This window comes from Rana temporaria, chromosome 2, assembly GCF_905171775.1.
Source record: "Rana temporaria chromosome 2, aRanTem1.1, whole genome shotgun sequence".
Lineage (NCBI taxonomy): Eukaryota > Metazoa > Chordata > Amphibia > Anura > Ranidae > Rana > Rana temporaria.
The window spans coordinates 265,611,456-265,638,380 of NC_053490.1; the positions used below are offsets into that span (position 1 = coordinate 265,611,456).

Below are 26,925 nucleotides of genomic sequence, written 5' to 3' on the forward strand. Positions count from 1 at the left end.
GGGACCTGGAGCCCGGGGATTTCTTAGAGATCTGGGTGGGATGAAATCCCCAGTCCTGGGTTCAGGCTTTAGAGCTGATCAGCACACTGATTGTGCAGGTGTGTGTGGGCCTGATAGGAGACTCAGGACCAGTATTCTGGGCTCCACCCTCCCGAGGAGTCCAGGCTTGCAAGGGAGAACTCAGAGAGTGCAGGTGTGCACTGTGAAGTGGCTAGAGAAGCTGGAGAGTGCAGGCTGCACTGTGAAACCCCAGAGACCTGAGTCTAAGGTTGCTGACAGGAGTCAGGAGAGCTCCATGCTGGAGCCTGAGCAGTTGTGCTACTGCTGACAAGAGCCAGGTGGCTCTGTATTTACTTTGGCACGTGTAAGCCAGGAGTCTGAAGGTACTGTTCTGTGTGGACAGTGAAAACCCCCTGCGTGGGAAACCTATGTTTGGATTTTGTTTATTTTTGCCTTTTCAATAAAAGTGGGCCAACACGCCCTTAACCATAGTTCCGGACTGGCGTGAATCGCTTAAAATCGCATATCCCACTTGAGCTAAACTCCCCCAATATTACAGGGTACATGAAGGCATCCTAATGATGATCTCACTGAATAGCTCCCCTAAGACAGGGGGGCTGCAAGCGCTGGTACACTGGACAGGTGCTAGACTAGTGCCCCGGGAGCCCCAGTTGCTGACCGGCCAGGTTGCTTTGCACATTGCTGCTGTGTGAGAGAGGCAAAGTAGACTGTGCTGGCCACTGCCCAATAGATCGGTGTTGACTGCAAAACAGAGGACAGCCCTAGAAGGGAATTTTGGAGTGTGCAGCACCAAAAGAGCTGTGCATGGGAAAGAGGTGCAAGTTGAGAGCAGTGGATGGAATAGTGTGCAAAAGGTGAGAGCTAGGGACAGCAAGGGCAGACTTAAGACGTAGGCGTTTGCCCAGAGGTCAGCTGCGGGCGTTTGCACAGAGGTCAGCTGCGAGCGTTTGCACAGAGGTCAGCTGCGAGCGTTTGCACAGAGGTCAGCTGCGAGCGTTTGCACAGAGGTCAGCTGCGAGCGTTTGCACAGAGGTCAGCTGCGGGCGTTTGCACAGAGGTCAGCTCATTTACGAGGACGTGTTCAGAGGCGGAATTAGGGCTAGGGTAAGGGTTGGATGTGGCAACTGGTGGCGAGTAACTCTTAAGGCCTGGTTAGTAGCTCAGGACTTGAAATGTTGAGCCCTGTCCTAGATCATGCACTCGGGAATCACTGCACTAAGGCCTCTTGCACACTGTACTGATGTTTGAGCTTCTGCTTTTTTTGTATGCTAGCTATTTCAGGTGTTTGTTTTGCACATATTTGCATGTATATGTGCATTTGTGTATACAATGCCTTCTTAGGGAAAATGTATTCATATCTGACCGAAAATGCAATTTTTCTTCTTTTTTTTTTACTAAGGAATATTTGCTGCTTGTTTACATACCTGTGTGCACAGGCACATTGTAAATAATGGGCTACATTTTAGCTTGATAAAAAAATGCTGTACTGTGCTTTTTCAAGCTGCACTGTGCAATATGCCTAAATAACTTGGGAAAATGTAGTATTAAATACCATGCTACTCCTACACCAAACATATTGTTTAGATCCTCCAGCATCCTACAAATAGTTTCAACTGTATCCATACATTACAGGCCAGTGGGTGGGTTGTGACCTCAGCCTGACTCATGTAGAGTAAGGATCAGCTTGAGGCACCCCCTGCCCACAGGCAGGACTATTCATGGCAGCAGAATATCAGGAGGCTCTAAATACAGTGTGCAAGGCTGCATAGTGTAGACATGCCATTTTCTGCTGAAACTATTTAATTTAACTCTTTACAGCCTGATCCATGCTTAGACTTCTTTTAAATGGAAAGTACAACTATCCTTTAAAAAAACTAAAACTTTTAAATGCCGGTTAGGGCTCATCCACGTGGGCAGAAAACACTGCCTTTAGATGGGTTTCCTACGTCTTTGTGCCCAGCTTAACATATCGCATATTTTCATTTGTGGACACAGCTGTGTATAGGCGCTCATTGATTACTATAATGCAGCATTTTTTTTCTGTCCATGTGAATGAGGAAAGTCAGAATGTTAAGGTGTGTATATAAGTTAACATCTAGCCAGTCACAAGATAGATATTTTCACAAAATTTAGCCAACTGGAAGTTTTGCACATCAGCACCAATAGAAGCAGTTCAAAAGGCGTGGTCGTGATGTTACCCATATAACAAGATTTTCCATTTCAGTAAAAACGAAATAAATAAAAATTTCAGTGTTCACTCTCAAGCACATAGGTTAATTCTAGACATTAGATAAAAAGTTTGAAAATACATTCTATAGCCAGCTAATGTACTGTAACTGCATGTAAACAAAAAAAATCCTGCTGAACCGGCCGAATTTCGAACCCGTCCAAGGCCGGCTTTAGGCTGCTCTGGGCAACATTGCCTAGAGTAGTCCCAAAGCATAGACAAAGCAATTTGCCTGGAGTCCTTTAAAGTCAGTTGACACCATTGTATGGAGTGGTATGCACCAGTACAGCAGGTTGTGATGCAAGCCACCACAACACCACTGCAATGAGCAGGACTGACCTGTGACATTTCATTAAAGTTAGAAGAAAATCGCGCACAGAAGCCATATGTTTAGTGCAGGAGCTGGTGGGAACAATTCCTAAAACACTCTGAACGTGCCAACGTAGAACTAAAGGAATAACTTTTTATTTTTCCCCCCTTTTACTTTTACTCTCAGTGATAACAGTAGGGATCCATTTATACTTGTATGACTCCAAAGTCCAGCGACTTTGGGACGCAACTTTGGATGGGTGTGACTTTTTGTCCCTCTGCAAAAGTCCGACCCACTGTTGCATGTAAAACATTAGGATAGGACTTTAATGCAACTTTTGAGGATTAACATTGAAGTCTGTGGCCCTCAAGTTGCATGAAAGTCAGACCAAAGTAGTACATTAACTACTTTGAAGTTGCTGCAACTTTAAGAAGCACATATATGAATGGTTATCAGGGGTTATGACTTGTAATGCGACTTTGATGCCCTAACAGGGGAACTGTCCCACCCTAACAGGGGAACAGACAGCAATAAACACAGAGGGGTTCTAATCCCTCTCCACAACGTAAAAAAAAAAAAAAAAAAAAAAAAAAGGTTTTGCCTTTACACTTCAACCTTTTCACAATCACACTATAGCCAAATGACCACTGCAGAATGCTCGCACATTGCTGGGAAGGCATCATGTAACATCCATCTGCGATCGCACTTCTTGGGCACCCTGCGGCACGCATCTGCAGGCATCTGTGATTCCTTGGGACACAGCTGATCACAGATTGTGGAAAAAAGTCAATCACAGTGGTTCTTTACCATGTGATCTGCTGTGTCCAATCACAGCTGATCCCAGCATAAACAGGATTTGGCGGTTATCTGCATTATTTTCCTCAAGCTGACACCCCCCCCCCCCCCCCCCCCCCAGTGCTACCAACCAGTGCAAACCAGTAATGCCTATCAGTACCCATTAGTCCCGCCTAATCAGTGCACAAAAAATTACTTATGTACAACATTTTATAACAAAAAACTAAGAACTTCTTTTTTTTTTTTCCTTCCAAATTTTCAGTCTTTAATTTGTTTAGCATAAAATAAATCACTGATGATTAAATACCACCAAAGAAAGCTCTGTCTCAAAAAAAAAAAAAAGTGCTTGGGTACAGTGTTGCATGACTCCGCAATCGTCATTTATAGTTTGACAGAACCAAAAACTGAATATTGGCCTGGGCAGGAAGGGGGTAAAAGTGCAATTGATCCTTTAGGCCAAAACATGTATAAAAATAAAAGAAACATTTTAACTGGCTGGGGCAGCTAAAGTTAGAGGTGTTCAACTTTTTTTTCCCCCCCCATACAATCACAACGTTTTTAAAGCGGGGGTTCACCCTTAGAGGGCACTTTTCCCCCTTAGATTCCTGCTCGTTATTACTAGGGGAATCGGCTATTTATTTTAAAATATGTGCAGTACTTACCCGTTTACGAGACGCATCCTCTCCGTCGCTTCCGGGTATGGGCTTCGGGAAGGGGCGTTACTTCTTGATTGACAGGCTTCCAAGAGGCTTCCGACGGTCGCATCCATCGCGTCACGATTTTCCGAAAGAAGCCGAACGTCGGTGCGCAGGCGCAGTATAGAGCCGCACCGACGTTCGGCTTCTTTCGGCTACGAGTGACGCGATGGATGCGACCGTCGGAAGCCTCTCGGAAGAATGTCAATCAAGAAGGAACGCCCGCTCCCGAAGACCCATACCCGGAAGCGACGGAAGAAGATGCAGCTCGAAAACGGGTAAGTACTGCACATATTTTAATATAAATAGCCGATTCCCCTAGACCGAACGAGCAGGAAGCTAAGGGGAGATTTTTTTTTTTTTTTTTAAATGGGTGAACTCCCGCTTTAAGTACCGTATATACTCGAGTATAAGCAGAGTTTTTCAGCACATTTTTTTGTGCTGAAAATGCCCCCCTGTGCTTACACTCGAGTCACCTTTTTGTGTCTGATCTCCCAGACTTTGGGGACCCAGTACCGGCCGGCCGTAGGTCCCCTGGACCCCAAACTTGGCACACATGTAGCCCCACTCTACAAGTGTGCAAAGATTGTTGTCCGGGGGACCTACAGCCGGGGAGCACCGATTTTTTTTTAAAGCCGGGCACCCCTTCCATAGACTCCCATGTTAAACTGTCACACATGTAGCCCCATTTCTCCTCTACAAGTGTGCAAAGTTTGTTGTCTGGGGGACCTACGACTGGGGAGCACCGATTTTTCAAAGCCGGGCACCCCTTCCATAGACTCCTATGTTAAACGTCAGTCTAGTCATGGGCACAGTGAGGCATGCAGATGGACACCCTAAGCTTATACTCGAGTCAATAAGTTTTCCCATTTTTTTGTGGTAAAATTAGGTGCCTCGGCTTATATTCGGGTCGGCTTATACTCGAGTATATTCGGTAATACTATTTATAAAGCAGTAAATGTGACATTCACCAAACATTTACAATAGGTGAACCATTCACTTGTAAATGTCACATTTGCCACTTTAAAAATTAGCCTTCAATTACTAATTTACCACTGTTTCAAGTTGGAAAATGTATTCAATAATAGAACCCTACTGAAAGGATATCGTGCGTTACAAACTGGGACACAAATATACCAGCCCACGGCTTTTTTATCAAGGTGTTAAATAACAGTGAAGGCCCATTCAAGCCTTTCTATTTGAATGCGTGATTCTTGACAGACGCATACGAATGAAGACAGAAAGGTGCGAATCCAGCCTATGGGCTTGTTCACACCATCGACGTTGGGCTGCATTAATAAACATCCTTATGTCCTACATGGCTTCAGCTGACATCAACACAATTTTTTTTTTAAAATGAAGCACGGTGCAGCAGTTCTAATTAAAAAATACATGCCATCACATAATGTACATATGAGATATGGTGAAAATGATCCCTACAAGTCCTAAGGCTTTAGTATTTCCATAAAAATGATCAATAACTGATACTAGCTGCAAACAATCAATTTTATTACCTTTGCTGATCTGACTTTGCCCTGTGTGTCATGAAACCAACTATGGATTTTTTTTTCCCTCACAGGCACATTTTGTATGGAATTATTTGTGGACAATAGACATTTATGTCTATGGGTACATTCAACGTATTATGTTTTTCATTTTTTGGAACAGAAAGTCCAATATGCCCTGTGGACCTGCGTCTCTTTCAAATATCCAAACACATGCAGGGGAATGAACATGATTGGATGAGAGCAGTAAACAATTTACTTCTTTAATAAATCACACCAGACAAGTACAACTTTGCTACAGGTATTAGACACTGGTCTGTATGGTCGCCTGGCAATTATTTCATAGTCATAAAACAACATAGGATTCTCAAATCCTTTTCACAAAATTAAATTCAAAACTTTTAATAGGAGTAGAGGAGTGTTAGAACTACTTTCAGGTTTTTTCTTTGCTGTGTTCCATTGCGGAGATTTCCCCTCACTTCCTGTCCCATAGTCAAACAGGAAGTGAGAGGAAATCCCTGCATAGTATTCCTTGGGTGGGGACCCCAGGTCACCCGAACTAGTGACCGCATTGGAAGATTTTCACTCTATTACTTTTCTGAGGACAACCCAAAATGTTTAGTTTGTTTTTTTTTTACTCTCACTATTAGGACACATAAAAAGGGTAAATCTCCTTAACAAAGGCACAGTCAGCAATATAAACTGGCAAGTGTTCTAATCCCTCTGTATTCTATTGTTAACAAATAAAATAAAGTTATGCTTGAGGCCGGGTTCGCACTGTCGCCACATGCGGCGCAAAGCAGGGGTCCGGTGCGTGCTGGTTCAGGTCCGATATCAGCCCAAATTTTGGGCTGAAATCAAACCTGAAACGCACCAAAAAAGGCACACGTTTTTCCGGCACACTGCAGCGGACCCGCTGCAGATATATGTGAACCGGCGCCAGTCACATTCTCCTGCTATGCGAATTGAATGCGGAAAAATGCGCATTCAATTTGCATAGGTGTAAACCCGGCCTTAAAGCGATACTAAAATCTCCTTTTTTTTAGTTTAAAATAACAAACATGTTATACGTATCTGCTCTATTGCAGTGATATTACACAGAGCAGCCCAGAGCCTCCTCTTCTCGGTGCCTCTCCTGGCCCCTCCCTGCTGTTGAATGCCCCCACAGCAAGCAGAGTGCTATGGTGGCACCTGAACCAAGCCACAGCTCCTTGCATGTCCATTCAGACATGGAGATGCGACCCGGACCCACCCCCTTCTTTCCTCATTGGCTCCCTGACTTTGACAGCAGCAGAAGCCAATGGCACCACACTGCAGGGGAGTCCCGGGCAGCACGAGACACTCCTACAACATCGCTGGATCTAGATGGGGCTTAAGCTACGTATTAGGGGTGCTGCTGCACACAGAAGGCTTTTTATCCTAATGCAGAGAATGTATTAAAAAAAAAAAAACTTCTGCTTTTACAATTTCTTTAAAGAGGAGATCATGAAATACACATTCTTCTATTTTCCTCCAAAATAGCATATTTTTTGTTTTCAGTGATGTATATTCAAAAGTCTGTGCTAAAATCATTAGCAGCTGTACCAATAACACAAAGCGTAGCAAAAAAAAAAAAAAAGTACTATATATATATATATATATATATATATATATATATATATATATATATATATATATATATATATATATATATATATATATATATATATATATATATATATATATATATATATATATATATATATATATTATAAAAAAAAAAAAGAGCTTTATTTTAAAAACTTTAAATTAATCACGAATAAAGTTATTCCCATGTGTGCAAAATGTTTGTTGAAATCTCAACAGCTTCGTGTAATACGAATGCAACATTAATGCAAAACAGAAAATTAGCAAGTTTCCCAAGGGTCCATTCACACCGGAAACTGCATGTTTTTGCACGTGCAGTGATCTGAATTTGACACGCATTTGCAAGCATCTGCGGCGTGTTTTTCCTAAGTTCGCATTTCCTTTGAGATCAATTTCGTCTTATTCCTTGTTTGGGCTTTTATGTGCGATGCACTACGTTGCAGTGCATTTTTGTGAATTTCCATGCATTTGCAGTTAAAAAAAAAAAAAAAAACTGCAGCTTGCTGTACTTTTGTTCACTCCACTGCAATACTGTGAACTATACACATAGGATAACCTTGATTTTGGACTGTCTATGCAGTTGGAGTGCAGTCAAAAATGCATTCCACTGCATCCAATGTAAATAGGCCCTATGGGCATCCTTTATACCACAGGCACTTATTGGATCAATGCCGCATCCACCTAGGTAAGTATAATACAATAAAAAAAAAAAAAAAAAAAACATACATCTATTTTAATAGGAATTAAAAAGGCTTTTAAATACAATGAGCCATCACTGACCTATGTAGTTGCAGGCACTGTGGAGTAATACATCCTTGAATTTTACAAGAAAAGCTTGGTGCTTAAAAGTGTTGTCACATGGGGGCAGGGAACAGGCTTTCATAGCTGTCTAAGACTCGGTTCACACTGGATGCCGATTCGGCTCCCAGAAGGGGTCATGTGTGTCCCCGTTCAGTTTCAGGTTCGATTTCAGCCCGAATTTTGGGCTGAATTCGGACGTGAAACAGACCAAAAAACAAACAGGGCTCCTGTGCAAATTCACACTGGAGCCGCATCAGAGATATGTGAACAGGCTCCATAGTTAGCCAGACACATTCTCCTGCCATTACGAATTGGATGTGGGGAATATGTGAACAGGCTCCATAGAGAGCCAGTCACATTCTCCTGCCATTACGAATTGGATGTGGGGAATATGTGAACAGGCTCCATAGAGAGCCAGACACATTCTCCTGCCATTACGAATTGGATGTGGGGAATATGTGAACAGGCTCCATAGAGAGCCGGTCACATTCTCCTGCCATTACGAATTGGATGTGGGGAATATGTGAACAGGCTCCATAGAGAGCCAGACACATTCTCCTGCTATTGTGAATTTGATGCAGGGAATATGTGAACAGGCACCATAGAGAGCCAGGCACACTCTCCTGCCATTACGAATTGGATGTGGGGAATATGTAAACTGGCTCCATAGAGAGCCGGTCACATTCTCCTGCCATTACGAATTGGATGTGGAGAATATGTGAACAGGCTCCATAGAGAGCCAGACACATTCTCCTGCTATTGTGAATTTGATGAGGGGAATACGTGAACAGGCTCCAAAGAGAGCCAGACACATTCTCCTGCCATTACAAATTGGATGTGGGGAATATGTGAACAGGCTCCATAAAGAGCCAGTCACATTCTCCTGTCATTACGAATTGGATGTGGAGAATATGTGAACAGGCTCCATAAAGAGCTGGTCACATTCTCCTGCTATTGCAAATTGGATGTGAAATCTCTGCATCCAATTCGCAATAGTGTGAACCCGGCCTAAGCTTTCTCTCTATGAGACCAACAGACAAAATGTAGCAACAGCAAAGTGAATTAAAGGTAAATATGTGCAGTTGGTGTCGTTCATTTGCTCTGCATGGCTCACTTGGTGCTGGCAAATACTGAATTAAAATTAAATCAGTAACATCATTATGTATTAAAAGTGTGTTTTTATGGTCCAATGATCACTTCTATTTTTTTTTAATGCGTGTTTTACGTATTTTAGACACATTTAGTGGTTCTGAAATAATTTTAATGGACTAGAACTTTACTGCAAAAAACACAAGCAAAATGCACCAAAGAACACTATGCAAAGCTGTAAAACCTTTGTAACGTGCTTCAAAGAGCATTTCCCTCATACAAGTATGAATGGACTCTTACATAGCTAACATAAACCTGGGTTAAATGGGTGTGAGGCTCTCTTTATCGCATCTAATGGTTAGGAAAACATAAGAAAGCTAATATTTAAACTGGTTGTAAAAAGGTAGAAAGTTTTTTTTTTTCTTCCTTAAACCTAAAGCCTCGTACACACGACCGGTGTTCCTGTCGGGGGGGGGGGGGACTGCCAGGAGGGCATTTGGCCGGGAATCCCGGCCGTGTGTATGCTCCCTAGAAGTTTTCCCGTCAGGCAAACAGCCGGGAATCCCGACGGGAAAATAGAGAAACCTGCTCTCTATTTTCCCGTCGGGTTTCCTGCTGAGAAAACCGGTCGTCTGTATGCTTACCTGCAGGGTAGAAAAACCATGCATGCTCGATAACACTTTGACGCATGCGCGATAGCATACAACGATAGTGTGAAGTGTGGCGGCGACAGAATCGAATGTGACGAGACACTGGCTCGCCGTATGTTGACGACTTCACTGCGTTCTTTCCACTGTTTTTTTTTTGTGTGGCCGTGTGTATGCACGGCTTTTCAGGGCAAGCTTGCTATGAATCCCGTCGGGAAAACCGGCGTTTGTTTTCCCCAACGGGAATTCCCGGTCGTGTGTACAGGGCTTCAAAGTGGAACTTTATTCTCTCAATCACATTGACTATTTTCAATTCTAAATTTGCCAACTAACAGAGAGAAAAGTGTATCATACCCATTTATTTCTTAAACTTTTTTTTAACATTTCTTCAGTTAACTTCCAGATTTCATGCGTAGGCAAATTGTGTCATACGTCCCAGGAGTCTTCAGGAGGGGTTCTCTCATCTAAGCACATCCTCCTGCCTATGATGACATCCAATGGATTTCAGGAAGCAAATGCTACACAAAACTTCTGCCCTTACTGAAGATAACCATGGCTAGAAATGCTAGGGTGGGGGGTTTCAAAGGGATTCCTCAACAAAATAAGGGCCCCTTCACACGAGCTGTCTGATCAGATCCACCTGACAGGTTTCAGGCGGACCCGATTGATCCTTGCAGTCTCCTCTATGGAGCGGCGGATGTCAGCAGACATATGTCCGCTGACACCTGCCGCTATCCGACCCTGCCATGGAGGCATGGATGGATGGGGAATTTTTTTTAAATATTAAAAAGGATTAAATAGTGATTTTAGTTTGTGGTGTTCAGATGCAGTGTATTTCTGCTTTAATGTATTCTGTGCATTTAGGTAGAAAAAAAAAAATTCTGTGTTCTGCTTCCCCTCCCCAGGACCCCTTATACTTACCTAAACCCAATCTTGATCCAGTGCTGTCCACAAGAGCAGCTACTCACTCGGCTTTCTCCCACCTTACATTACAGAGGAGACAGCAGTGGGAACCATTGGCTTCTGCTGCTGTCAATCACAGCCTGTGACAAATGAACGTGGGGTGGGGCCAATCTGCACTGTCTGTGTCTATAGACACAGACCGCATGATTCAGGATTGAGCCAGCAACAGTGCCACCATAGGAAGTGGCTTCATATGGGGACACTAGCTTAAGAAGTGGAGCCAGGAACATGGGGGACCCCAGAAGAGGAGGATCGGGGTTGCTGGAAAGAGCAGGTGTATAACTTTTTTTTTTATCCCTTTACAATCAATTCCAAGCCTTTGTCCTTTCATTTAATATATACAGTCATTTAAATGGCTAGTAGATGAACTCATTCACCTAGGAAATTCTTCACGGTTTTAGAAAACCTTGACAAAGCTATAGTTGTAAGAACAAACAACTGTCAATGTTTTGGATTTCAGCACACATTGCTTCCAAACATGCAATCCTCGAAATCCCAACAACAAACACAATAAATAAATGGCATATAGAAGGTCACTGATTAAAATAAAATATGTGAACCTCCTTTGTTGGCAATAACCTCAGCCGCATGCTTTCTGTAGCTACGGATCAGAACAATGCAGAGGTTAGAAGGAAGTTTTCACTTATATTTTTAGGATGTCTTGTTAACGCTTATGCGAATCAGATGTGATCCAAAAAGCATGGATTCATATGTCATCTACAAAAGCATTATTTCCAACGAAGGCTGTTCACATAAATGTGGTGCAAATTTGATCCATTTAAAAAAAAAAAGGGTCCTCTGCGAGTTTAGTGCTGTTCGAATTTCAGCAAAAAAAAATGTAAGCGCAACCCATCCTCCGTGCTCATGCACAAAGGCGAACGCACGTGCTGGTCTCACACGTGCGCAAACTAAGAACGTCAGACCATGGGAAGTAATTTTAGCACCAGACCTCCTCTGTAAATCTGGAGTGGTAACCTGTAAAGACTTTGAAAGTGTCACCTATGGATAGTAAAATTGATGTTGGTTGTTGACATTGTACGGGCGTACGCAATTTTAAAGCGTGGCATGTTTGGTATCTATTTACTCGGTGTAACATCTTTCATATTTTATCAAACCTGAAAAATGTATTGTGCTTTTTTTGCATTAAAATAAAAAAAGCGTTTGAAAAACCACTGCACATAAAAAATAAAATAAAACAAAAACTGCAACACCCACCAATTTATTCTCTAGGGCCTCTGCTTAAAAAAAATATAATGTTTGGGGATTCTAAGATATATTCTAGCAAAAAATACTGACTGTTATATGTAACAGTGCCAGAAAGGGCCTGGGGGTCAAAAATAAAAAACAGGCTAATAAAATTATTAAAACGAAAAGCAAAAATACTGATGCATGCCTAGGGTGTTCCTGTGTATGTAAATATTGATTGCACCACGTTATATAGCGGCAGAACCATTGATGCTTTACTCTAAACTAATGAGCTGTAAAGGCATTGATAAGTTTGGTCACCATATTCAGTTTCACGCATTAAAGCGAAGCTCTACCCAAAAAGGGGAAGCTCTGCTTGTCTGCCTCCTTCCCCCTTACCTTTTAGGGGGGGGGGGGGGGGGGGGAGAATGGCTACATGTCAAAACCAGGTTTGCCATGGCGGACTCAGCCGGAAGTTTGGCCCCCCTCTTCCTTCCACATCCGGCCCCAATGAGAGAATGCAGAACGCTTTGCGCATGCAAAGTAGATAACCGGCTTTGAAGCCACAAGGCTTCACTGCCGTTTTCCCTTAGTGTAGACAGAGGAGGCAGCGCCCAGGTAGCCGATGGGAAACCAAGCTTAGATGAAGACACCACTGGATTCCTGGACAGGTAAATGTCCCAATATTAAAAGTCAGCAGCTACAATAATTGTAGCTGCTGACTTAAAGTTTTTTCTGCAGGGGCCTGAAGCTTGTCTTTAAATCTTCACATTTGCCTAGGTACCAGTAAAAAGCAATATCACTTAAAAGCAGAACTTGATTAAAAACTTGATTAAAAAAAAAAAAAAATAGGATTTTTTGTACTCACCGTAAAATCCTTTTCTCTATCGTCCATGGACGGACACAGCTCCTTAAATCTTGACATTTGGGTTATGTTCCTGTTCATAGGTCCTCTCCTATGAACAGGAACATAACCCATATGTCAAAACTTGTGAAGGCTGTGTCTGTCCATGGACGATAAGAGAAAAATCCATTGCTCCCGGTGCCAGCCGGTTACTTTACCAAGTGGTCCAGCACCCTAGTTAAAGTGATTTTCCTGTGACATCAGCCAGCCAGCACAGGGGTATCTTGGCCCCTGCTGCTTCTCTCCATAGATCGGGCCCGGCCAGCACAGAGGTATCTTGGCCCCTGCTGCTTCTCTCCATAGATCGGGCCCAGCCAGCACAGGGGGGGGGGGTCACGTGACCACACAGAGGCGATGTGGGAAAAAGTATTTAGCCTTTTCATTTTTTTTTTTTTTTTTTTTTAAACAAATACACTTTATTGCTATGCCTCATGGGAATTGTAGTTCTGCAACAGCTAGAGGTCTGCTAATTGCATATCACATGTATATCATGCAGGTGTGACTTTCGTCTAGGGTTTACATTAAAGTCTATGGCCCTCAAATCGCATTAAAGTTGGACCAAAGTAGTGCAGACACTACTTTAAAGTAGTTGCGACTTTAAGTCGCACAGATATAAACAGCACTCATTGAGAAACGTGGGCTGCAATTTTTCATGCGACTTTGTGCGACTTGTCCTGCGACTTTGGACCCCAATCTGAATGGGGCCTAAGTGCCCATTTACACTATGTTTGGTGACTGGGATTTTTCTGCACCTGATGATCGCCAAAAAAGGTTGTAAATCCTAGTGAGTCTGCTCATGGAGTTCATGGAAGACAAGGTGGTGAACATAAAGGCCGCTGCGCTCAGCAGATCTGAGAAAAGCAAGGTATGACAACTCTTGCACGTGTTCACATTCCTTTGACTCATAAAACCTGGCAGATAGTCTTTGTAGAAGACACAGAATGAGGTATAAAAGTAAATTATCTTACAACTCCCTTACCTAACCTGTCAGGTGTCCTAGGGAACAAAAATGCAAATGAACGCCGACAGACTTTAAAAGTTTCATCATCACAGAGTGGTGGCCCGTGCTGTAAATTACCTGGTTTTCTCCCTACAGGAACTAATATCAGAAAACAATTACCAGAAACGAGTGCTTTTAGTCAACCAAAATAGTAACCCTGGGGAATTCACAGTATATATATAAAAAAATAAAATAAAAAAAAAGCACACAGGCAAAAGGTCAACATCAGTGACAGAGTAAGCCACAGAGCAGGCAGCTTAACGTTTCCTCCGCCCCTCTTCTGCACACCTATAGGTCACTATCACATCAACAGACCAACAGGGAGGCAGCACCAAGACTTTTGCAGGAAAAGTCAGACATTAAAGCGGTTGTAAAGGTAAAAAAAAAAAAAAAAATCCTAAATAGCTTCCTTTACCTTAGTGCAGTCCTCCTTCACTTACCTCAACCTTCGATTTTGCTTTTAAATGTCCTTATTTCTTCTGAAATCCTCACTTCCTGTTCTTCTGTCTGTAACTCCACACAGTAATATGAGGCTTTCTCCCTGGTGCGGAGTGTCCCTTGGACAACAGGAGAGTCAGGACGCCCACTAACACACAGCTCCTTTCTCTATCTGCAACTTAGAGAGCATCCTGACTCTCCTGTAGTCCAAGGGAGGGGGCGAGCACGACACTCCACACCAGGGAGAAAGCCTTGCATTACTGTGTGGAGTTACAGACAGAAGAACAGGAAGTGAGGATTTCTCAGAAGAAATAAGGACATTTAAAAGCAAAATTGAAGGATGAGGTAAGTGAAGGAGGACTGCACTAAGGTAAAGGAAGCTATTTAGGGATTTTTTTTTTTTACCTTTACAACCCCTTTAAATAGAAATTCAGAAACGCACACTCTTAGCCCTTCCACCCCTGAATTTTCAACAAAAATACCCTCAATGCAATTCCCCATTCCCCTTTCTTCGAATATCATGCAGACACCTTGATTATTCTAAAGAATGCAAATAAATACCTTGCTACAATGTACTTCTATTGAATTTTAAACATACCGCTCTCCTTCATGTATACTTTTTGTGTGTACTTTTTCTACCCAATATACAAACCTATATTATTTTATCGGCTCTCCTTAAGAAGAAAGGCAGTACATTCTTAAGGAGAGCCGATAAAATAATATAGGTTTGTATATTGGGTAGAAAAAGTACACACAAAAAGTATACATGAAGGAGAGCGGTATGTTTATAATTTAATAGCAAGGTATTTATTTGCATTCTTTAGAATATAAATCAAGGTGTCTGCATGATATTCGAAGAATATATATATATATATATATTTATTTTTTGTTTTGTTGTTTTGTTGTTTTTGCTCAGCAGCCTTTTATATCTCTATTTTTTTAGGTAGCTTTAGTCTAGGTTCACACCTAAGCAAATTGGAATGCAGGTTTCCTCTATGATGCCGGTTCACATATCTTCATTTGATGAAGAGCGGCTTGCACAAGGGTCCTGTGTGTCTTTGGCTCGGTTTCAAGGCCGAATTCAGGAAAAAATTGGCCCCGATTCATCTCTGAAAACGAAGAACGGGGACACACTGGACCACCTGTTGCAAACCGCATTCGTCGGAGGGCCACATGCAGTCCAGTGCGTTTTTATTCTGCATCAAAAACGCATTGATTTCAAGCCTCATTTACACAGTTGATTTGGGCCATGCGCCACCAACAATAAGGGCCAGTTTACACCAGACGCAGTTGTGTACAGTTTCGTGTACATTTTTTCTGCACTAAAAATACATGCACAGTGTTTTCCATGTATTCCAATGGCTCTAGTTCACACCATGGAGTCAGTTTCCAGTCAGTTTCCCGGTGCAGAAACTGACTGAGCAGTGTGAAATAGAGCCAACTAGAGCCATTGGAATACATGGTAAACACTGTGCATGCATTTTGTGCAGAAAAAAGGCACGTGGAACTGAACGGAACTGCGTCTGGTGTGAACTGGCCCCAAGTGCAAATCTTCAGCAGGTATTTACAGGTGTTTACGACCAGCAGCCTCTACAAATAAATAGGTGCCACAGCTGTTTACATGTAGCCACAAATCAAGTGCTTCCATGCAGTTAGTGGCAGAGAGGTGGATCTGGATGGAAAATGTCTGCATCTAGGGCTGCTCACCTGTGCCTAATGTACAGTTATATATGAACCATTATTATATACAGGTTGCAGTTGACCACTAGTATCTGTGACCCCCCACCACCACACTGATTGTCAGTGATATATGGCCCAAATTGGCCGTGTGAATAGGGCTTCAAAGTTGAAGCTGAACTTGAACTGGAGTCTATGGCAGAGACTGGCAGTGCAGACTGTCATTAATGTAGTAGGGCAAACACAGGGTGATTAGTTGCCGGTTTTGTGCAAACAAAAAATCCCAGGTTTACAAGAGCACACAATCATTTTTTTTTTAACGCACAGCAGCAGAAATGAACCAAGATAGAAAATTCTGAGGGCTGCCTGGTTCACATGTGTGTGCTGCGCTTTCGGCGCATAACCATTGAATGCTATAGAATGTGCGTTTTCATAAAAGCACATCAAAGATGTAGCAAGCAGAATTTTTTTAACACACCGCACCCAACATCTTAGGACCCATTTACACCAGCAGGCCTATGCTGTGCGCTATTTAAAGTGCACCTAAAGACATACATTGTAGCAATGTGTTACAATCCATTGCATGGATTTTACTTTTTTTTTTTACTTTATTTAAATGTCACAATATGCCATTTCATTCAACTGTGCTACACTGCCAAGTAGTGTAGTGCATCGCAATGTGTAAAGATTCATCACATGGCAGCACAGTGGTGTGAACTGAAACAATACAACATAAGACACTGTACTGTTGAATGGGCCCTTACTCTTAAAAAAAAAAAAAAAAAATGTGAAGTGTGCCATTTTCCCTATCATAAATCAAATAGTTTCTGAAGATTAAAAAAAAGGCACCTGTAAGTGTAAGGCTACAGCAAGACCACTTATCTTCCAGGAATCAACAGAGAAGACTATGTGAGGAATGCAAGGCGTAAATATTGGGAACAAAAACAAGGCAAGTGCCATCAACCTTAGATACACACACACACACACACAAACACACACACACACACACACACACACACACAGAGTGGACTGCTGGTGGGGGGTATACCACACAGTGATCAGACATAGAGAGTGTGTTTACATACAGACTTAACTGATGATTTGGGGGGGGGGGGGGGGTAATAGTGTGTGAGTGTGTGTGTGGATATATGTACATATATACATATATACACACACACAGTGGACTGATGGCAGAAGGTATACTACACAGTGATCAGACATACATGGTGTATACATACAGAGTGGACTGATGGTGGAGGGTATACAATGATCATACATACATAGTAGTACACAGTGATCAGACATATATGATGTGTGTATACATATATATGATGAGGGGTACACAGTGATCAGACATATATGATGTGTGTATACATATAGAGTGGACTGATGATGATGGTGGGGGGTACACAGTGATCAGACATATATGATGTGTGTATACATATATATGATGGGGGGTACACAGTGATCAAACATATATGATGTGTGTATACATATATATGGTGGGGGGGAACACAGTGATCAGACATATATGATGTGTATATACACAGTGATCAGACATATATGGTGGGGGGTACACAGTGATCAGACATATATGATGTGTGTATACATATATATGATGGGGGGTACACAGTGATCAGACATATATGATGTGTGTATACATATATATGGTGGGGGGGAACACAGTGATCAGACATATATGATGTGTATATACACAGTGATCAGACATATATGGTGGGGGGTACACAGTGATCAGACATATATGATGTGTGTATACATATATATGGTGGGGGGAACACAGTGATCAGACATATATGATGTGTATATACACAGTGATCAGACATATATGGTGGGGGGTACACAGTGATCAGACATATATGATGTGTGTATACATATATATGGTGGGGGGTACACAGTGATCAGACATATATGATGTGTGTATACATATATATGGTGGGGGGAACACAGTGATCAGACATATATGATGTGTGTATACATATATATGGTGGGGGGAACACAGTGATCAGACATATATGATGTGTGTATACATATATATGGTGGGGGGGAACACAGTGATCAGACATATATGATGTGTGTATACATATATATGGTGGGGGGAACACAGTGATCAGACATATATGATGTGTGTATACATATATATGGTGGGGGGGAACACAGTGATCAGACATATATGATGTGTGTATACATATATATGGTGGGGGGAACACAGTGATCAGACATATATGATGTGTGTATACATATATATGGTGGGGGGGGGAACACAGTGATCATACATATATGATGTGTGTATACACAGTGATCAGACATATATGGTGGGGGGTACACAGTGATCAGACATATATGATGAGTGTATACATATTTATGGTGGGGGGTACACAGTGATCAGACATATATGATGTGTGTATACACAGTGATCAGACATATATGGTGGGGGGTACACAGTGATCAGACATATATGATGAGTGTATACATATTTATGGTGGGGGGAACACAGTGATCAGACATATATGATGTGTGTATACATATTTATGGTGGGGGGAACACAGTGATCAGACATATATGATGTGTGTATACATATAGAGTGGACTAATGATGATGGGTGATACAAAGTGATCAGACATACAAGGACAAGCGACCTCCCCCTCCAGATGTCCCCCCTGTCATACCAACACACACACAGTCATTGACCTTTCCCTCCTGCAGGCCCCTGGCCAGCTGATTCCCCTGTCAGCTGTCAGCCCTGCCCGCGCTCACCTCGTTTAACAGCTTCATCATAGGTGAGGAACCCGATCCGGGACTCCTTGGCCCCCATGACGCTCCTCCGTGTCAGGAATGAGCTGGGCCCCCTCACTTCATGGCCAGTCCCGTAGGGTGTGAGTTTCCCAGCCCACTTCCTCCGAGCTTCTATCGGTCTACTCCGCTCCACAGATCATCACCTGCCTCGCATACAGCAACATCGGCCGCCCCGCCCTCTCCTCTTCCAGCCGTCGCTTCCTCTAACGGAAGCCCCACCTACTCACGGAGCAGGTCACATGACAGCCACACCACTGCATCGTTCGGCTCCGCCCGTATAGATCGGTGCTCGTGTTGGCTTCTGGTTAGCGGCGCCTGCTTAGTGTTGAGGAGCGGCTATCCCACGGGGGACTGGAGCGCAGCAAGAGGGGCTCTTCGGTTTAGCTCTATGACAGCAGAATGTTGACGTAGTGAGGGGAGTTGTTCACATGACTTGCTGCGTCCAGGCATTAGGCGGACATCTTTGTAAAGGGCAATGCTAATTGTTTGTTGGGGAGACGAGTGTTTACGGTGTCCTTTCTAAGCCAAACTTTATGTGGCGCGGGCAACATAGCCCACGAGAAGCTGGGTCGGGCTCAGAATGGTTTACACCTAAAGTTTAGGATTGGGTGTTTGTACATAGTAATGAGTATGTATGTGTCATACCTGCCAATCACAGCCCTGGACACGCTATGCCCTACTGAGGTGGGCCGCTTGGCATGAGCACCAAGGAAAACATTGAGTTTTGTTGCCGAGTGCAAAGTGTTCTCAGAATGGGTGAGGTGGAGAGGTGACATAACAATCTCCCCCTCATCCATTCACAGAATGCTTTGCATTCATTGAGTAAAATGAAAAGTCTTCCCTGGATGGTCCATGCAAGGCTGGTGCTATGAAGGTCAGCTAAAACATCAATTGTATAGAGCAGTCAAAAAGAAAGCCAAATGCGTTTCGGCCATCAGGCCTTAATCATGGCTCCCTAATGAGTGCCATTACAGATCACCTTGGTAAAATTCTAGTTGCATATCTGGCTTCAATTATTTTGGGTGCCTAACTGTGAACACCACATGGCTGTACATTCAGGACAATCTCATAGTGATAAATATATCAGCATTGGGGCCCCCATTTTGTTAACTGGTCATGATACCTGCATGGAGTCTGCATGTCCTCCCTGTGCTTGCATGGGTTTCCTCCTACGCTACAAAGCCATGCTGGTAGGTAAATTGGCCACTAGTATGTGTACAATGGATATAGAAAAGAATCAGCCGCCTTTAAAATAATCACATTTTGTTGCTTTGCAGCCTGAAATGAAGACAGACACTGTTTTTGTTTTAGCCAGCTGTATTTACTCGGTGCAACTGCTAATATCTAAGGGAAAGATAGAGCACCAATCCCATTTGGAGAGATGTCTTGATCCAGGGAGGTCTGTGTTGTACCAAATATCTTCTACTTTTCAATAATAGATTTCACTGTGCTTCTAGGCATTGATAAAGCCTTTGAATGTTTTTGTATCCAGCTCCTGACTTGTGTTTGTCCACAACTTTATCCCGGAGATCTTTTGTGATAACACTGAAGAAATTACACTTTGCTACAATGTAAAGTAGCAGTGTAAATTTGCTGTCCCCTTATAATAACTCAACACACAGCCATTAATGTCTAAACCGCTGTCACCAAAGGTGAGTACACCCCTGAGAGAAAATTTCCTAATTGGGCCCAAAGTGTCAATATTTTGTGTGGCCACCATTATTTTCCAACACTGCCTTAACCCTCTTGGGCATGGAGTTCACTAGAGCTTCACAGGTTGTCACTGGGACTGCCAGACTGTCAAGGTGGTCATTGTTATGATAATAGGATTAGTTCTACTGTCTAAGGCAGGGGTCTCAAACTGGTGGCCCTCCTTCTGTTGCGAAACTACAGCTTGTAACTGTCAGCCTTGCACATTTCACCACAGCACTGTGGTGCCTTCTACAAAGCCTGATTAATGGATATTTGACTTTCAGTGGCTTTTAGTGAATTACGGTTTCCTGAACCCAGCTCTCTGTGTATTACGCTCTCCTGAAACCCGGGACTCTGTGTATTATGCTCTCCTGAACCCACACTCTGGGGGTTATTTACAAAATGAAAACCCACTTTGCACTACAAGTGCAAACTACAGGTGCAAAGTGCACTTGAAATTACACTGAAAGTGCACTTGGAAGTGCAGTAGCTGTAAATCTGTGGGGTAGATCTGAAATGAGGGGAAGCTCTGCTGATTTTATCATCCGATCATGTGCAAGCTAAAATGCTGTTTTTTATTTTTCTTGCATCCCTCGGATCTATAGCGACTGTACTTTCAAATGCACTTTCAGTGCATTTCAAGTGCACTTTGCACTTGTAGTTTGCACTTCTAGTGCAAAGTGGATTTGCCTTTAGTAAATGACCCCCTCTGTGTATCACGCTCTCCTGAACCCAGCACTTTGTGTGTTACACTCTCATGAACCCAGTGCTCTATGTAATAGGCTCTCTTGAACCCAGCACTATGTGTATTACGCTCTCCTGAACCCAGTGCTCTGTGTTACGCCCTTCTGAACCCAGCGTTCTGTGTATTACGCTCTCCTGAACCCAGCACTTAGTGTTTTACGCTCTCCTGGATGCAGTGCTCTGTGTATTACATTCTCCTGAACCAAGCGCTCTGTGTATTACGCTCTCCTGAACTCAGGGCTGTGTGTATTACGCTCATTTGAACCCAGCACTCTGTGTATTATGGTCCCTTGAACCCAGCGCTCTGTGTATTGAGCTCTCTTGAACCCAGCGCTCTGTGTATTGAGCTCTCTTGAACCCAGCGCTCTGTGTATTGAGCTCTCCTGAACCCAGCGCTCTGTGTATTGAGCTCTCCTGAACCCAGCGCTCTGTGTATTGAGCTCTCCTGAACCCAGCGCTCTGTGTATTGAGCTCTCCTGAACCCAGCGCTCTGTGTATTGAGCTCTCCTGAACCCAGCGCTCTGTGTATTGAGCTCTCCTGAACCCAGCGCTCTGTGTATTGAGCTCTCCTGAACCCAGCGCTCTGTGTATTGAGCTCTCCTGAACCCAGCGCTCTGTGTATTGAGCTCTCCTGAACCCAGCGCTCTGTGTATTGAGCTCTCCTGAACCCAGCGCTCTGTGTAATGAGCTCTCCTGAACCCAGCGCTCTGTGTATTGAGCTCTCCTGAACCCAGCGCTCTGTGTATTGAGCTCTCCTGAACCCAGCGCTCTGTGTATTGAGCTCTCCTGAACCCAGCGCTCTGTGTATTGAGCTCTCCTGAACCCAGCGCTCTGTGTATTGAGCTCTCCTGAACCCAGCGCTCTGTGTATTGAGCTCTCCTGAACCCAGCGCTCTGTGTATTGAGCTCTCCTGAACCCAGCGCTCTGTGTATTGAGCTCTCCTGAACCCAGCGCTCTGTGTATTGAGCTCTCCTGAACCCAGCGCTCTGTGTATTGAGCTCTCCTGAACCCAGCGCTCTGTGTATTGAGCTCTCCTGAACCCAGCGCTCTGTGTATTGAGCTCTCCTGAACCCAGCGCTCTGTGTATTGAGCTCTCCTGAACCCAGCGCTCTGTGTATTGAGCTCTCCTGAACCCAGCGCTCTGTGTATTGAGCTCTCCTGAACCCAGCGCTCTGTGTATTGAGCTCTCCTGAACCCAGCGCTCTGTGTATTGAGCTCTCCTGAACCCAGCGCTCTGTGTATTGAGCTCTCCTGAACCCAGCGCTCTGTGTATTGAGCTCTCCTGAACCCAGCGCTCTGTGTATTGAGCTCTCCTGAACCCAGCGCTCTGTGTATTGAGCTCTCCTGAACCCAGCGCTCTGTGTATTACGCTCTACTTAACCCAGCACTTTGTGTTTTACACTCTCATGAACCTAGTGCTCTGTGTATTACAGTTTCCTGAACCCAGCACTCTACAGTTGCAATAAAAAGTATGTGAACCCTTTTGGAATGATATGGATTTCTGCACAAATTGGTCATAAAATGTGATCTGATCTTCATCTAAGTCACAACAATAGACAATCACGGTCTGCTTAAACTAATAACACACAAATAATTAAATGTTACCATGTTTTTATTGAACACCCCATGTAAACATTCACAGTGCAGGTGGAAAAAGTATGTGAACCCCTAAACTAATGACATCTCCAAGAGCTAAATGGAGTGAGGTGTCAGCCAACTGGAGTCAAATCAATGAGATGAGATTGGTGGTGTTCTGGGTTTGCTTTTCACAAGAAGCATTGCCTCATGTGAATGATGCCTTGCACAAAAGAGCTCTCAGAAGACATACGATTAAGAATTGTTGACTTGTATAAAGCTGGAAAGGGTTACAAAAAGTATCTCCAAAAGCCTTGCTGTTCATCAGTCCACGGTAAGACAAATTGTCTATAGATGAAGAAAGTTTAGCACTGCTGCTACTTTCCCTAGGAGTGACCATCCTGTAAAGATGACTGCAAGAGCACAGCGCAGACTACTCAATGAGGTGAAGAAGAATCCTAGAGTGTCAGCTAACGACTTACAAAAGTCTCTGGCATATGCTAACATCCCTGTTAGCGAATCTACGATACGTAAAACGCTAAACAAGAATGGATTTCATGGGAGGATACCACAGAGGAAGCCATTGCTGTCCAAAAGAAACATTGCTGCACGTTTACAGTTTGCACAAGAGCACCTGGATGTTCCACAGCAGTACTGACAAAATATTCTGTGAACAGATGAAACCAAAGTTGAGTTGTTTGGAGGAAACACAACACTGTGTGGAGAAAAAGAGGCACAGCACACCAACATCAAAACCTCATCCCAACTGTGAAGTATGGTGGTGGGGGCATCATGGTTTGGGGCTGCTTTGCTGCATCAGAGCCTGGATGGATTGCCATCATCGAAGGAAAAACGAATTCCCAAGTTTGAACCCAGCACTATGTGTATTACGCTCTCCTGAACCCAGGGCTCTGTGTATTACGCTCTCCTGAACCCAGGGCTCTGTGTATTACGCTCTCCTGAACCCAGGGCTCTGTGTATTACGCTCTCCTGAACCCAGGGCTCTGTGTATTACGCTCTCCTGAACCCAGTGCTCTGTGTATTACGCTCTCCTGAACCCAGTGCTCTGTGTATTATGCTCTCCTGAACCGAGCACTTTGTGTTTTACACTCTCATGAACCCAGTGCTCTGTGTATTACAGTTCCCTGAACCCAGCACTTTAGGTTTTACACTCTCCTGAACCCAGGGATCTGTGTATTACACTCTCCAGAACCCTGTGTTATGCATTCCTAGTTTTATTAAACAATATCCCATTAAGAGCCTCCCACCGTACAATTTGGCCACACCCACCTCAGGGCATGCAACGCACGACGATGCAGGGCTCTTTTATGGAAGCCTGGGATTTCCATAGCATTGAGCCTCTGCCGCTGCACCTTTTTCACCTCAGGGCACATGCCAACACACAGCCCTTGGGGCCCACCAAAATCCTCAACACCAGGCCCATAATGCTCTTAATCTGGCCCTGGACAGACTGGAGTATAACTGTTCAAATTTCCCATTACAAATGTTTTTTTATCGCTGTAACATGAGGGAGATATAATTTGCTAGGTGGAGTGCTGCATCTGCTCTATGTTCTGACATCCAATCTGCTTTTCCTGCCCTTGAAGTTCTAAGTGGATCTCCAGTCTCTGGTTTGGTCCCACTTCCCACCTAGATTAACTTGGTCACCTCCAGCTGCTTGAAGCCCTCATCAACACTAGCTGCCCAGGTTTGTGAGTATGTGAGGCCTTGCCTCACACTGGGCGAGTTGTATGCCACTAGCATAGTTGCCAGCAGTCCAGACATGGGACATTCACAAATTTTTAGCACCTGTTACAAACTTTTCTTGTCCCAGTCCTGAATATCATCATTTGTCATGGACAGCTGCTGAGCTGGTTGCACAACATCATATAATATCGACAGAAGAGCACAATAATCTGGCAAGCAGGAAGTGCAAAGGCATGGCTTTAACTGGAAGTTTATTGGAGGAGCAAAGGGTTCAAAATGAACTAGACACAAGGCAAGGTTGTCCAAATAATCAAGCAGGGAACTGTCCAGCATCCCAGGTGGCACAGCAAGAAAAGACATTGCTAGGCCCCTTTCACACCGGGCGGATCAGTAATGATCCGCCTCCGTAAGCTCAGCAGGGATTGCTCCGTAGATCCCCGCTGAGCTGGCGGATGACAGGGCGGTCCCCGCACACTGTGCAAGGACCGCCCTGTCTTTTCTCTGCTCTCCCCTATGGGGGATCGGATGACCGTATGTCCGTGTTCATCCGATCCGCTCTGCAGACAGAAGAAAAAATAGGGTTTTATTCCGTCTGCAAAATCGGATGTTTGCGGAGGCGGACAATTACGGGTGTCAGCTGACACCCGCAATCTCATTGGGACCAATGTATGTCCCTTTTTCATCCGCAAATGGATGGATGAAAAAGTGGACATACGGTCCGCACGTGTGAAAGGGGCCTTGGGGTCATATTCGTGAGGGTACCTCTGGCATAATTATCTTGTTAATCTAGGGACATGAACAGCCCCAAGAATTTTCATCTAGCCAATATCCTTCCCATTGAACTTGATACTGTAATTTGTTTCTAAAAATTCCTGGAATCATGAATTTTCTCAACTGCAACTTCTTACCCTTGCACCTGGAGGAGTGTGAGAATTCTTTCAGAGGAGGGGTTTTCGTTAAATGGCTTAAGCAAGGATGTATGAAACACTGGTTGAATGGAGGAGCAAAGGGTTCAAGAGAAACAAGACGTAAGGCAATATTTCCAAATGATCAGGCAATAACATGTCCAGCATCCCTGGTGGTTCAGCAAGAATAGACATTGCCAGACACAGTGGAGGTTGCAGGTTCAGACCCTGGTCTTGACACCATGTGTCTGCGTCAACTGTGGATACACCATGGAAACAGGAACTTCACTAAAATAATTTAATGCTGATGAGGCATTCAAGGAACCTCTAATTTGCTTATCCTTTGAGGGATGTTGTCTCTTGGGTTCAGCTCTTGACAATGTTATTAGCAACACCACAGATAGCTGAAATGTGCCTCAACGCATGAGACCTGTGAAAGAATCACAGTAATTGCACCCTCTTTGCTTCAACAATTAAAAATGTGTTATGCCGCGTACACACAATCGGTTTGTCTGATGAAAAATGGTCTGATGGACCGTTTTCATCAGACTAACCGATCGTGTGGGCCCTATCTGTAAAAAAAAAATAGGAACTTGTTTAAAAATTATCTGATGGTTAACTAACCGATAGAAAAAAAACGATCGTCTGTAGGCACGTCCATCGGTTAGAAATCCACGCATGCTCAGACTAAATTAGGGGACGGGAGCACTCGTTCTGGTAAAACTTGCGTTCGTTATGGAGATAGCACATTCATCACACTGTAACAGACAGAAAAGCGCAAATCGTCTTTTACTAACACAAAATCAGCTAAAGCAGCCCCAAGGGTGGCGCCATTGGATTTGAACTTCCCCTTTATAGTGCCGTCGTATGTGGTTTACGTGACCGCGTTCTGACACAATACTTTTTTTAACCGATGGTGTGTAGGCACAACTGATCATCAGTCAGCTTCATCGGATAACTGATGGAAAAATCCATCAGACCGTTTTCATCGGATGGACCGATCGTGTGTACAGGGCATAAGCCTTCGGAGCACAACATGCTAGTGATGGGCTTGTGGACCTGTTTTTTGTCCACGGTTCCCACTGGGGACCTGTTTTTCCTGGGAGGTGCCCCAGTGTCATTTTTGTTGACCATATTACATTGTTGGTCTATTTGTTCCGTATCCAATAGTTGCTCCGCTCCACCTGTTTTTTGGTCGTGTTTTGGTTCACAGCACTTTTGCTGGTGCAGACTCCTGGTGCTCCTTCAAGTGTAGTCATGCACCCTGGCAGTGATCTCTTCTGTCCTTATCTGAACATCAGTTTGATGCATTCATTGGCAGATTGGGGATTCACCTCATCTGGATCAGCTTTTGGTGTTGGTCCTTTTAATAGTCCTGTATTACAGATGGTTCCTGGTCCCTCCCTTCTTGGTTCTGCCTAGTTGGCTGTTGCAGCTATAGAACATCTTCAGGTATCAGTCAAAAACAGTTGTTCACATTTTATTCATCAAATTAAAACAGTTTTTTTAGATTGTTTTTACAAGCACTTTATAGGTTGTGATTGTTAGTGATATATACTGTATGCATTTATTTACACATAGAATTGGTTTAGTTATGGTCAAATC

General features: G+C 43.7%; 1 protein-coding gene across 2 annotated transcripts in view; it reads right to left on the bottom strand.

Moving 5' to 3' along the window:
- The window catches only part of USP32 (ubiquitin specific peptidase 32), a 265,092-nt gene extending 246,028 nt beyond the window's left edge, over window positions 1-19,064 (bottom strand). Inside the window, exon 1 of one of the 2 annotated variants that reach the window (XM_040336910.1) lies at window positions 18,659-19,064. In XM_040336910.1, the coding sequence (XP_040192844.1) occupies window positions 18,659-18,716 (58 nt within the window). In that variant the 5' untranslated portion in view covers window positions 18,717-19,064. The remainder of the gene's footprint in view (window positions 1-18,658) is intronic. The other variant, XM_040336911.1, reaches the window with a different exon arrangement.
- Window positions 19,065-26,925: the final 7,861 nt, after the last annotated feature.